Source organism: Coniosporium apollinis (assembly GCF_000281105.1).
Source record: "Coniosporium apollinis CBS 100218 chromosome Unknown supercont1.28, whole genome shotgun sequence".
Classification (NCBI taxonomy): domain Eukaryota; kingdom Fungi; phylum Ascomycota; class Dothideomycetes; genus Coniosporium; species Coniosporium apollinis.
Genome location: NW_006913290.1, coordinates 131,775 through 144,029, shown reverse-complemented (window position 1 = coordinate 144,029; position 12,255 = coordinate 131,775). Strand labels below are relative to the sequence as shown.

General features: G+C 36.8%; 1 protein-coding gene across 1 annotated transcript; it reads right to left on the bottom strand.

The window, feature by feature from the left end:
- Nucleotides 1-9,835: 9,835 nt before the first annotated feature.
- Nucleotides 9,836-10,747, bottom strand: W97_05777 (uncharacterized protein; the record flags this gene model as incomplete). The annotated part of the gene is made up of 1 exon (XM_007783659.1): nucleotides 9,836-10,747. One exon carries the CDS (start codon nucleotides 10,745-10,747, stop codon nucleotides 9,836-9,838), a length of 912 nt encoding a protein of 303 aa, XP_007781849.1.
- Between the last annotated feature and the right edge of the window lie 1,508 nt (nucleotides 10,748-12,255).

The following is a 12,255-nucleotide window of genomic DNA, read 5'->3' as shown; positions in this document are numbered from 1 at the left end:
ATAAGATAGGCCTAAGGTTAGGTCGTTGCGCCGAATATATCGCTAAGAATTGTAAATACAACCTAGTTATAACTAAGAAGAAGTATCTATTTCTTATTTCCTTTTCTTATTATTACCTTTCCTAACTCTTTTATAGTTGAGAACTAGGTTAAGGAACGTGACTAGCTTTAGCTAGAGATATCTAAAGCTTAGGAAGTAGCTTCCGCTACTTTAGCGAAATGGAATCGCCTAAAGAAATAGATATTTCTTTATAAGAAACGCCGCGATGAAATAGTAGCCTAGAAGTTAGCCTCTATTAAAAAGGTAGAGTGTCTTAAGTAGAAGTAGGAGTGTATTACTAGTAAGTTATTTATATTTAATCTACCTTTCTTTCCTAATAATCTAGGCGCTACTTTCTGTCCTTCTTTCTAGATAAATCTAGGTCCTAATACCGACCCTACTCCTAATATCACGTAATAGCGTTCTTATACCTATTAAGATTAGTAGCTATTTCTTAAGTGTTTTTCGAGTCTAGATAGCCTTTCTATTTTATAAGGTATTATTATACACTATTATTAAAGTTAGTGCTGTTATCTAGGATCCTTTATACTTTATATCGTCCCTCTTATTCTATTAAGTAGTTATCTAGTACTTTAGCTAATACTAGTACTTCTATAGGGGCCGGTTTTAATAGCGAAATATAGAATACTAGGTGTATCTTTATTCCCTTTAGTAGGTCTAGTTTATAACTTGTGTCCTTAATGTTTCTAATAATTTTAAAAGGTCCTATTCTAATATGGTCTAATTTTTTACTCGGCTTTATTATCTTAATATTTTTCTAAAAAAGGTAAACTTTATCTCTCTCTTTAAGTATAGGTCCTCTAGATTTATATTTATTATAGTAAAATACTAACTATTGCGATAGAAATTCAATATCCCTTCATAGTTCTTAGTGTATTTACTATATTTCTTCTACTATCAGTCTAGCTAATTGTACTAGAGTCTAGACTTCCTTTAGTTTATAGAATATTTATATATAGTATCTATAGTTAGTGTAGAATAGAGTTCGTCCCGTTATTTTATATACGCTTATATTATATACTAGCTATATAAGCGGTAATAATAATACCTAGTTTATTTATCTATAGTCTATATATCCCCTTAAGTACTATTCTAGTACTTAGTTTATACGCTCTATTTGCCTATCTGTTTGTAGATAATAAGCTATTAATAGCTTATAGGATAGTTCTAGCTATAGTGTAAGCGCGGTCTAGAAGTTTAATTTAAATAGTTTATCCCTATCTAAGATAATTTCCTTAGGTAGTTCTTATGTTACTATCATATTCCGGAGGAAGGTGTATACTATTTCCTTAGTATTAGATAATTCCTTATATAGTATAAAGTATACTTCTTTTATCAATTAGTCTATAATAGTAAGCACGGAGTCGTATTTTACTTTTATTAAAGGTTTTTTAAAAAGAGGTAGTTTAATAATAAAATCTATAGCTATTAAAGCCTATAGCTATATTAGTATTACTACTATCTTTATTAACCTATACGGCTTATACTAGGTTAGTTTTATTTTATAGTATAGATTATAGGCTATAATATATTTCTCTATCTTCTTTCTTATTCTTAGGAAGAAGTAGGTGCGGCTAATTACTTTAACTATTTTAAAGATTCCGCGATATCCCTTAGTAGGACTATTATAGTATTGTTGAATAATCTCTGTCCGCTAGGCTAGTAGTATATAGACTAATCCTTTAAATAATAGTAGATCTTTATCTATTTATTTAAATCCTTTAAGGGTTTTAGAAAGCACTCTTTAAGTATAGGTGTCCTACGCGTATACTTTCTATATATAGTCCTTAAGGTCGTTATTTACAGTTACTATAGTAGCCGCTACTATACCCTAATTATAAGTAATTCTTTTATCTAGATACTAGTCTAGAATTAAGCTAATTATCTAGGGTTTTTCTTCTATATAATCTAGTCTTCTACTAAAAGCGTTAGCTTTCGTGTTCTTAGAGCCCTTATAATAGTAAATTCTAAAATTAAATATTAATAATTCCTTAGACTATTACACCTATCTTTAGTTTAATACCTTTAAAGTAGTAAAGTATACTAAGTTCTTATAGTTTATAAATACTTAAATTAGGTACTTTACTCCTTCTAGATATACTCTCTATTACTTAAATACTTTAATAATAGCTAGTAGCTCTTTATTATAGATTTTATAGTTTAGTTCTAGTCTACTAAACTTTTATAAGTAAAATGCTACTAGATACTAATATCCTTTATTATCTTATTAATTTAGATATACTCCTATAGCTAGGTCTAAAGTATCTATCTTAATAATTATTACCTTAATTAGATTAAATATTATTAGAACTAATTCTATACTAAACTATTCCTTTAGTATACGAAAAGTATTATTAGCTTTCTTACTCTACTAAAATCCTTAATCTTTCCTTATAAGATCTATTAGCGGCGCTATAATTTAGAAGTAGCCTTATATAAATTTTTAGTAGAAATTCGCTAGTTCTAGAAATAATTATATATCCTTTACTAACTTTAGTATAGGCAATTTAAGTATTATCTTTACTTTAGTATTATCTATCTAGATACCCTAGTCTATAATAATATACTCTAAACACTTAGTTTTCTATTTATAGAATTAGCTTTTTTTTAGTTTAATTTATAGGTCCGCTTGCTATAGTGCCTATAAGACTTATCTAATATACTATATATATTCTTCCTTAGTTATCAAACATACTAGTATATTATTAAGGTAGATAACTATAAATATATCTAAGTATTCTCTTAGAATATTATTAATATACGCCTAGGATATAGTAGGAGTATTAGTAAGCCTAAATAGTATTACTAGATACTTATAGAGTGTAAATTATATTTATATTATAATCTTTTACTCTTCACCTTTCTTAATTTAAATCTAGTTATATACTTCTAGAATGTTAAGTTTCGTGAACTATTTAGCTTCTTAGAGTTAATTCTATAACTCTAAAATTAAAGGTAATAAATAACTATTTTTTATAGTTATATTATTTAGTCCCTAATAGTCTATATATAGTTATAGAGTACTATCCTTCTTAGATATAAATAGAATAGAGTATTCTATAAGTAACTAGAATTCTTATATAAATTTTTTTTTAGATTCTTATCTAGGTACACCTATAGCGCCTCTAGCTTCTTTAGTAATAGTAGGTAAATTACTAATTTTCCTAGTATCTTACCTTCTTTAATAGGTATTATATAATCCTATAGCTAGTATACTAGTAGGGCTTTATCTAAAGCCTTATCTATAAATAATCTTATATAGTCTATATACTTAATAGGTATAGCTAGTAGGTATATAATAGATATAAGCTATTATTACTTACTCTATAGAATCTTTCCTTACTTAGAATTCTACTAAACTTCCTACCTAAGTTCTTTAGTAGAGATTATATATATTTTAATACTAGCTTTTAGTATTTCTTAGCTTATTTAGACTAGTTTTCCTTTAGAAAAGTCTAATATTTTATAGATCTAGTTAATTTTAGGATTTACTTCTTTAAGCTATAGTAGCTCTAAGACCATATTATATATTCCTATTACTATTATATTAAACTATATATTATAAATATAAGGTCTAATTTTTAATCTAACTATCTTAGTCTCTTAGTCTACTAATTTCTAATTAGAGCCTAAAGGTTAGGTATCTACTACTCTAACTTAGTAGATATTATACTTTATTTATAGTTCTATCTCTATATAATATATAAATTCTAGTGCTATAAAATTTATAGTAGCCTCTAAATCTATTAGTACTCTAGTCTATATATAGCGAACTTAGACTATTACTCTAAATATCCTAGTATATTATATTACTATAAAGGTATATTTCTAATAGTCTAAATCTACTATCTAAATACTCTTATACCTATTTAAAAGTCTTTAGGTAGGCGCTTTTATTAACCTTTTAGTTAGAAGACCTTTTAGTTTTTTAAACTAGAGCTTATAATACTCTTATTTCTAGCTTAAACCTTAGTTCTATTATACTTAAATTTACTAGAGTTAACTAAGTATTCTAGGCCAATCTCTAGATTTCTAGTAGTAAATTCCTATTATAGTATTATAACTTTCTATTAAAGTTCTTAGAGAATATATCTACCTTTTTCAGTTATATATTCTCTATCTATTATAAACCTTATATCTATTAGTAGATATTTATATACTATATTATAGGATCTATATTCTAGTTAGAGTATACTATCTAGTATCTAGCTAAGCTATTAGATATATTTATTTACTATAGCTAGTCTTTTTAAGACTAAGTTATAGATTTCTCTATATAGTTTACTAAAGCTAATAGTAGATTATTTCTATACTTTATATATATATTAAGTTAAAGCTTAACTTATTTAAGACTCTTTTTAAACTCTAGCTAATTAGTCTTAGCGTTTAAGAGTTTATATATATCTAAGTATATTTAATTCTGAACCTTAGGTAGATATCTACTAGTAATAGAATGATTAATAGATACTTCTTTCTCTAGTACTTTATTAAGAGCTAGCTTAAAGATACTAGAGTCCTTTAACTTTATTTCTAAGATTTTCTTAAATAAAGAGTCTTTTTAGACTTCTACTAGTTACTTCTTCTACCTACTAGCTCTACTTAGCCCTACTTTTCTAATATTAAGAGGCTAAAGTATTAGTAGTTTCTATTTAGTAACTTATAATATATATTACGTTTAGAGCTTAGATAGATACTATTATAAGCCTTACTTATTACTTAAATATATTTAGTATCTAGCTTTATAGTATATAGTCTAGAATAAAGTATTATAGTCTACTATCTATATAGCTATAAGATATTCTATTTTCTTAGAACTATTATATTAGTAAATCTTTTTTTTCCCTTAGAGCCTCTCTAAGCGCTTTAAGGGCCCTCTAAGCGCTCTAAGACTCCGAGCGACTCTTGCCTCTACTAAGGGGCTCGCGAGGGTGTCCGAGCGCTCTAAGCACTTTAGACGTCCAAATCGTCCAAATCGTCTAAAACGTCCAAAACGTCTAGAGGCACGGCTTGGCAGGGCTTGGCATACTTAGTTAGTAGCAAAAAAATTTTTGAAAAAAGCTTTAAGTCCAATTTAACTAATAGGATATAGGGGATATAAATAGAGCTAGTTTAGAGGGCAAACTTTTAATAAAGCTAATTATTATCCGCTTACTTTTTAAATTCGTGGAAATTGTACCTCTTTTTACTAGGAGGTAAAAGTTAAGCGAGAATAGGAACTCCAAAAAATTCTGCTTACTAAGCTACTTACTAAGTAGCCTATTGTTTTAGATATTTTAAATAATTTAGATAATTTGGACGATTTGGACGTCTAAAGCGCTTAGAGCGCTCGGAGCGCATTAGACAAGGTGGTCCGTGCGCGAGGGGCTCGCGAGCGCTCCAAGGGCTCTCGGAGCCCTCGGAGCGCTTAGAGGAATTTTGATTTTCCCGAGGCATCAAAAGATTTGCTGATGTAGTTTACGCTAACATTTACTTTTTCGACTATTAGTAGTTCCTAATAATATATTTTATTTAGTTATAATCAAAATATTTCTCTAGAAAAGACTTTCTTTCTAAAAGTACTTTATATTCTCTTTATACTCTCCTTATAAAGCGTATCAGGCACCTTATAGTAGTAGTATTAAGTTTTATAGACTAAAGCCTATATAGATTATAGTATTATCTAGAAGCTAAATAATTCTTTCTAGCTATAGTAACTAGAATAGCCTTTCAAGCTTTCTCTCTATATTATTTATATAGATAATTATTAATTTAAATAGAAGTATTAATTATAGGCTAAAGTCTATTAGGCTATTCTTCTTATACTAAGTTATTCTTAATAGTCTCTTTTAATTCTTAGTAGTACTATATAGTTAGAGTAGTATTCTCCTAACTAGTATTAGCTATAGTTAGCTAGAACTAGGTGGTATAGGCTACTATAAAACTTTTCTATACTAAACTTATAAGTTCTCTTTCTATAGTATATTCCGTGTTAATATCTCTAAATATTTAGTAAATCTTTTTTTTAAAAGATTCTATATTTATAAAGATAACTCTTATTTTAGGCTTTTAGTTTAAGTCTAAGTTCTTTAAAAAGTCCTTAAGGTATAACTAGATCTACTTAGATACTCCACTTTCAAGATAGGTAATTATAAATATAACTTTATTTTTAGTCTAGAACTAAACTTAGTTATACTAGATATATAGATTATATTAAAGTAGAAAGAGTTCTAATTCTTTTTTAGCTTTATAGTATTTATCTAGTATCTTAATCTTAATAGGCTTATTCTTAAGAGAGGCTCTTATAGCCTAGTTTCTCTATAAACTAGTAACTAATTCTATAGTAGATAGATTAATATATTAATTTTAGGTATCTCTTTAAAAGTAGTACTTAAAGTATAATACGCTACTATCTCTAAATAATAATAATAGATACTAGAGTATAGTATAATACTAATTAAGGTATTAGAGGATAGAGTAAGATATAATAATAATAGATTAATATTATAGGGTGATAATAGATTTATTATAAAAATATAAGATTCTTATATTAAGTTAAGTATAAGGTTTTTATAAGAGAAACCCTTACTATCTATATATTTAGACTATACCTATAGTCCCTATTATCCCTATTATTTACCCCTATTAGAGATAATATAAATAGTAGGACTAGTATTCTCTATTATCCCTATTATCTACTATTATTAGAAATAGTATAGATAATAGTAATAGGCTTAGTAACTCTACTAGCTTTAGATAAACCCCGTGCTGAGCACTAGTTCGTAATATACTCTAGTAGTATAAGTAAGAAGGTTTTTAAGCTATTATTAGTAGTAGTATAATAGATAATAATTCTATTAAGGCTAAGAAGATTTCTAGATATCTAGAGGTTAAAGTAAATATAGATAAGCCTTTATACCTTATAGAGTTCGGTTATTATAAGTTACTTAAGTACTAAGAACTCGTCTATTATCTAGTCTTATAGTTATTTAGTCTAGTAAGAACCCTTAAACTTATAGTCAAAAGTAGATAATTAGCTTTTAAAGGCTCTTGCTATCTACTATTAAGAATATAATATTATTAAATACTAGCTATTAGATTAGAAGCCGCTTAAAGGTATTATAGTTAAATAAGAGCGCGATTTTATTAAGTAGCTACTAATACTCTAGCTTATTTATATCTAGACTAAGCTACTCCGCGATAGAGATATTCTCTTACTTTCTTTTCAAACTACTAGGCTTTAGACTACTTCTTATTAGCTAGTAAACATTAAATAGATAGAATCTAACTACTATACCGCTCTTATTAATATTATATAAATAGTATTAATCTATTCTTAATTATTCTAGAGAGTAGTTTAGATAATAGGCCTTATAAAGTAAAAATTACTTACTAGTTACACTCTTCTTAAGCGGTGCTTTATAATACTACTACTATATAGTAAGTTACTAGATACTCTAAGAGATATCTAGATAATAACTAGTAAGATAAGTGTAGCTATTATTAATCTAGAATAGATTAAACTAACTTATAACCACTTAATAGTTAACTACTTACATATTATAACTATATATGCTTAATCTTTAGAGCTTTATTAGCAAATCTTTTTTCCCCTTAGAGCCCCTCTAAGTGCTCTAAGAGCCCTCCGAGCGCTCTGAGGCTCTAAGCGACTCTTGCCTCTACCGAGGGGCTTGCAAGGGGCTCCGAGGGTCCCGAGCGCTTAGGAGGCCCTTAGAGCCCTCGGAGCGCCAAGCCTTACTTACTAAGCACTAAAAAAATCATAAAAAAAAGCTCTAAGTCCAATTTAACTAGTAGAATAGGGGGGTATATAATAGAACTAGTTTAGAGGGTAAACTTTTAATAAAAATAATTATTATCCGCTTAATTTTTAAAAACGTGGATATATTACCTATTTTAACTAGGGGGTAAAAGTTAAGCGAGAAATCGAACTCTAAAGTTTTTTTGTAATTTATGTTTTTTTTGCTTACTAATATTTAAAACCCCTCTAAGGGCCCTCCGAGGGTGCACGAGGGCTTTAAGCACTTTAAGGGCCCCGAAAGCCCTCAGAGGACCCTCGGAGCGCTCGGAGGGTTTTCGATTTTCCCGAGGCATTAAAAGATTTGCTGATAAGTTAGTAGGTGTGAATAGGTTAGAAAGTATAGTACTAAGCTATATACACGCGTCTTTAGTATTAACTAATAAGAAAAGAGTATATTAGCTAGCGGTAAGACCGTTAATAAGCGCTATTACGGTGTAGTAAGTAAGAGGAAGAGTTTAAAGCTTTAATTAAGGTAACTACTAGCTAATTATATAGTAGAGTAGTATCCACTACCTCTATACTCTCTCTTATCTAATTACTACCGTCCTAAAGCTCCACTAGCTTCCTTTATCCACTTACCGCTAACTAAATAATATAACACCCTGCTAAGACCCTCGTACCACAGTTTAGATACTCCAAAGCCGGCTAGCCTGGTTAAATCGTTAATTAGATCCAGAGTCTACTCGCTCGAGCGGTCAAAGATCGAGTGGATCAACTCCAAAGTCAATCGAACTTCTGGCATCACTGATTAATCAAAATGCGATTCACCACGATCATCACCGTCCTTGCTGCTGCTCTGGCCGTCAAGGGCGCTCCTCTTGAGGCGCGCAACCCCAATTGCCCTGCCAACCAGAATGCCAAGTGCTGCAATACCTTGATCCCCACCGTCCTCGGCGGTGCCTTGGTCCAAGTCGGCATTTGCTGCGTTCCCAGTGAGTGCCGCTCCCTCCCGAAAAACAGTATCACTTTACAAGCTCTGCTAAAATCTTCGCACGTAGTCGTTGCCGGTGTGTGCAACGCAGAGACTGCTTGCTGCTCTTCCCAGAACGTAAGGCTTCGAGCGATTGTTGTCCTAGTTTTAAAGAGGGAGACTAATATATATCTCAGAACGGCGGCATTAACCTTCAAGTCTGCAACCTTGCCTAGGCGACTAGAAGCAGCCCACGCCTGTCCGCTAGACTATACATAAAAGGCGGAAGACTGTACGATACTGAAGGTCTTGCGGGTGCAGAGAAAAAACGAATAACGGTTAACGAAGAGAAGTTATGGGTTGCAAAGTAGTCTCATTTGTTCTCAGATTCACTCGCTTCAGTTCACGTTTCTTGATCTAGCGTTCCAGCCTTGTTTTTGAGCCATTCCTGTAAAATGTTGTACAATATTGAAATGCAAAAGTTTTGGGTATATGAGCCCAAACCTGCTTGACTTTAAGCCCGGCCTTCAGGTTTGCAGATACTGAGAGTTATCGGAGAGAAATAACTGCCACAGGTGCGGCCATGCACATTGAAATGGCCGTGGATGCCAGCGCAACCATCACTGACACTCTTAGCATCACGCAGTTTTGAGCGGCTGTGCGAGGCGAAGATAGCGTGCTAGTCCGATCCCTTGACGACCCAGGAGCCAGAGCAGCCGGCCTGTTCATTCTGGAAGGGGCAGTATCTTGATTGATGTCAAAAATGAGACCTGGAAAGCGCCGGGGTTTTTACGACCAATGAAGATTTTTGAATGCGGATCTCCATAGGCTGTGGTGGAAAAGCAGGAATAGATTGCGACTTTGACAAGCAGTCACAATGCAACGCGTACCGTACGTAGAAACAAAGTATTCTAAACCTCTCATTCTCTCATGTCTACACAGCAAGGTGCCAGCCCACGCTCAACAACGTCCACAGCTCCAACGGCCCTAGTAACTAGTCCAAACTCCCCCAACGCCTCCGCTTCAACGCGAAAAATCCAATCTTACGGACACCCACAGCCATCTCATCCTCATCTTGGACCAAAAAGCCCGCCTCTGTTCCCAGCCCCAAACAAATTCGCCGCCTGCTCTCTCTCCCTCCGTCTCAACTGCTCCTCCTCCCTCTCCCTCCTTCCCGCCTCCTCCTCTCTCCATCTCCCCTCATTCGGCCCTCTCGCTTCCGGCTGGCCCATGCGCCACGCCTCCTGCTGCATCCTCACATCCCCGCCCCCAAAGCGCGCCTCGTCTTCGCGATGCCGTTGAGGGACCGCCGGAGCAGCCCGGGCGGGCGGCTGCTGCACCCAGCCCTCTTCGTCTCTCAGCCGCGCCTCATGCTCGCGCAAGCGCTGTTGCCGCGAGCGCTCGGCCTCCTCACGGCGGATTCGAGCTTCGTGATCGCGGCGCACTGCCGCTTCTTGTTCACGTTGTTGGCGGAGCAGCGAGTGCTGGTGGTCGAATTCGGGGCGGGCGGAGGCGGCGCGCTGTTCCTCCCATGCGGCTTGGGATTGGCGGGGTTGAGGGGGTGGACGGGGCGCCTCGCCGAACTGGGTAGGTGTGTGGCGGTTTGCTGGCGAGGCGAAGGGTGGATGCTGCGGCTGATCCCGGTGTTGTTGGGGTATGGATGCATAGCGCTGTTGCTGCTGTTGCTGCTGCTGCTGCTGCTGCTGCTGCTGCTGCTGCTGCTGCTGTTCCTGGAAGAGACGTATTTCGCATTCGCGTTGAATTTGTTGCTCGCGCGCGCTCTGTTCCCTTGCTCGTTGTTGCTCTACTTCCTGCTTGCGCAGAGCTTCGGTGTACTGCAGCTGCCTCTCCTGCTCGGTCGGATCGCGGCCCCGGTTGAGTAGACTGTTAACAACGCCACCGACGCCTCTGGGTAAGGCAGCTTCGGTAGCAGGATAGTGTTGGTCACGGTTCTGAGTGTAAGCTTGCTCGTTGCGGAGCATTGGACTTTGCAGGTGTGGACTGACTCCAGGCTGGGGTTGCTGATGCGGAGGCGGGCGGGGTGGCTCGACTTGCGCGTAAGGGTTTGCCTGTAGAACGCGCGCTGAACCGGCTTCCGGTGTCCGGCCTGGCAGCTGAGATGCCGGCGGCTGCGGTTGCTCTCGTCCCTGCTGCTGTAGTTGCTGCTGAGTGTATGAGGGGGTACGGGAATGAGCAAAACCAGGATGCTGGGGATGGGGCGGAGGGGACGGCGCATGTTGTCTCGGGTCATTTAAAGCACCAAAGGCCATTGCACGGTGATCACCAATTGCATTTCGTCGAGGCTCTGCCAGAGGCTGTTGCTGTTGCTGTTGCTGTTGCTGTGGCTGCTGTTGCAACTGAGGATGTGGTGAGTGAGTCTGCGGAGGTTGTGCTAGCTGGCTTGCAGTCTGACCGAAAGCGCTCCGTGAGCTCCAGCTGTCTCGAGGTGGTGCGGCTAGGTTACCATCCCTGGCTCCATCATAGCCCTGAGGAGCTGTTAGAGGAGAGCGCATTTGTACCGGCTGACTGAATCCTGGACGCACGAACTGCGGCTGCGATGGCTGTTTGTCGTTATATAAATCCCTATGATTTGCTTGCGGGAGTAGCGCTGGCTGCTGTTGTGAGGTAGGCGGTAGAGACATGCTTGGGCCAGCCTGAGGAACGGCGTGATCGCTAAAGCGTTTCTTTGGCCGCGGTTCTTCTGATTCTGCAGAGGTGGGGTTCAATATTGAAAACAGATTGGATGTCTTCCGGGGTTCGGGAGCAGCTCGAGGAGCGGCCTGAGTCTGCACAGGCGTTTGCGTGGGTATGGGAGGCTGCCGTATCTCACTTCTAAGCAGCGCCGGAGACGGTTGTTGTCTGTCGAGCAGGGGCTGCAGGGCAGCATTTTGATGATCCATTAAGCTCCGTAGATGAGACAGAGGTTGAGGCTGGCGCGCGGTGGCCTCTTGCGGAAGCGGTCTGAACAATGACAAGCCACCTGATGGCGGTGTGGATTGGGCTGGACCATCAATATGCGGCTGCGGAGGACTCCCAGCGAAGGAATGAGGTCGCGGCACATGCTGCGGCCCGCCTTGCTCGCGCAACTGCTGCTGTCGGAGCTGCTCTTCTCTTATCTGAGCGTCGCGTTGCTGCTGCTGCAAAGCCAGTTCGCGGGTTCGTTGTGCTTCTGTTAGCGCCTGCACCTGAAGCTGAAGTTGACTCTGGTGAAGGCTCTGCTGTTGTGATTGAAGCTGCGATTGCTGTTGCTGTGGCGGAATGTCTTGCTGTGCAGCCGGTTGATGGTGACGTGCACTGAACAGAGATTGTATCGACTGTCGGGGCTCATTTCTAACGTCCGAAAAGTATCCCATTTGCGGTCCATGCAGGCGTTGGTAATCCCTCTGTTGCTGCTGTTGCTGCGTATGAGGTTGAGGATGTGACACTGGTACAGGTACATTGGCAACACCTTGCGTTGGGTTGAGCGGCTGTTGCGGCACTGAACTTGCTT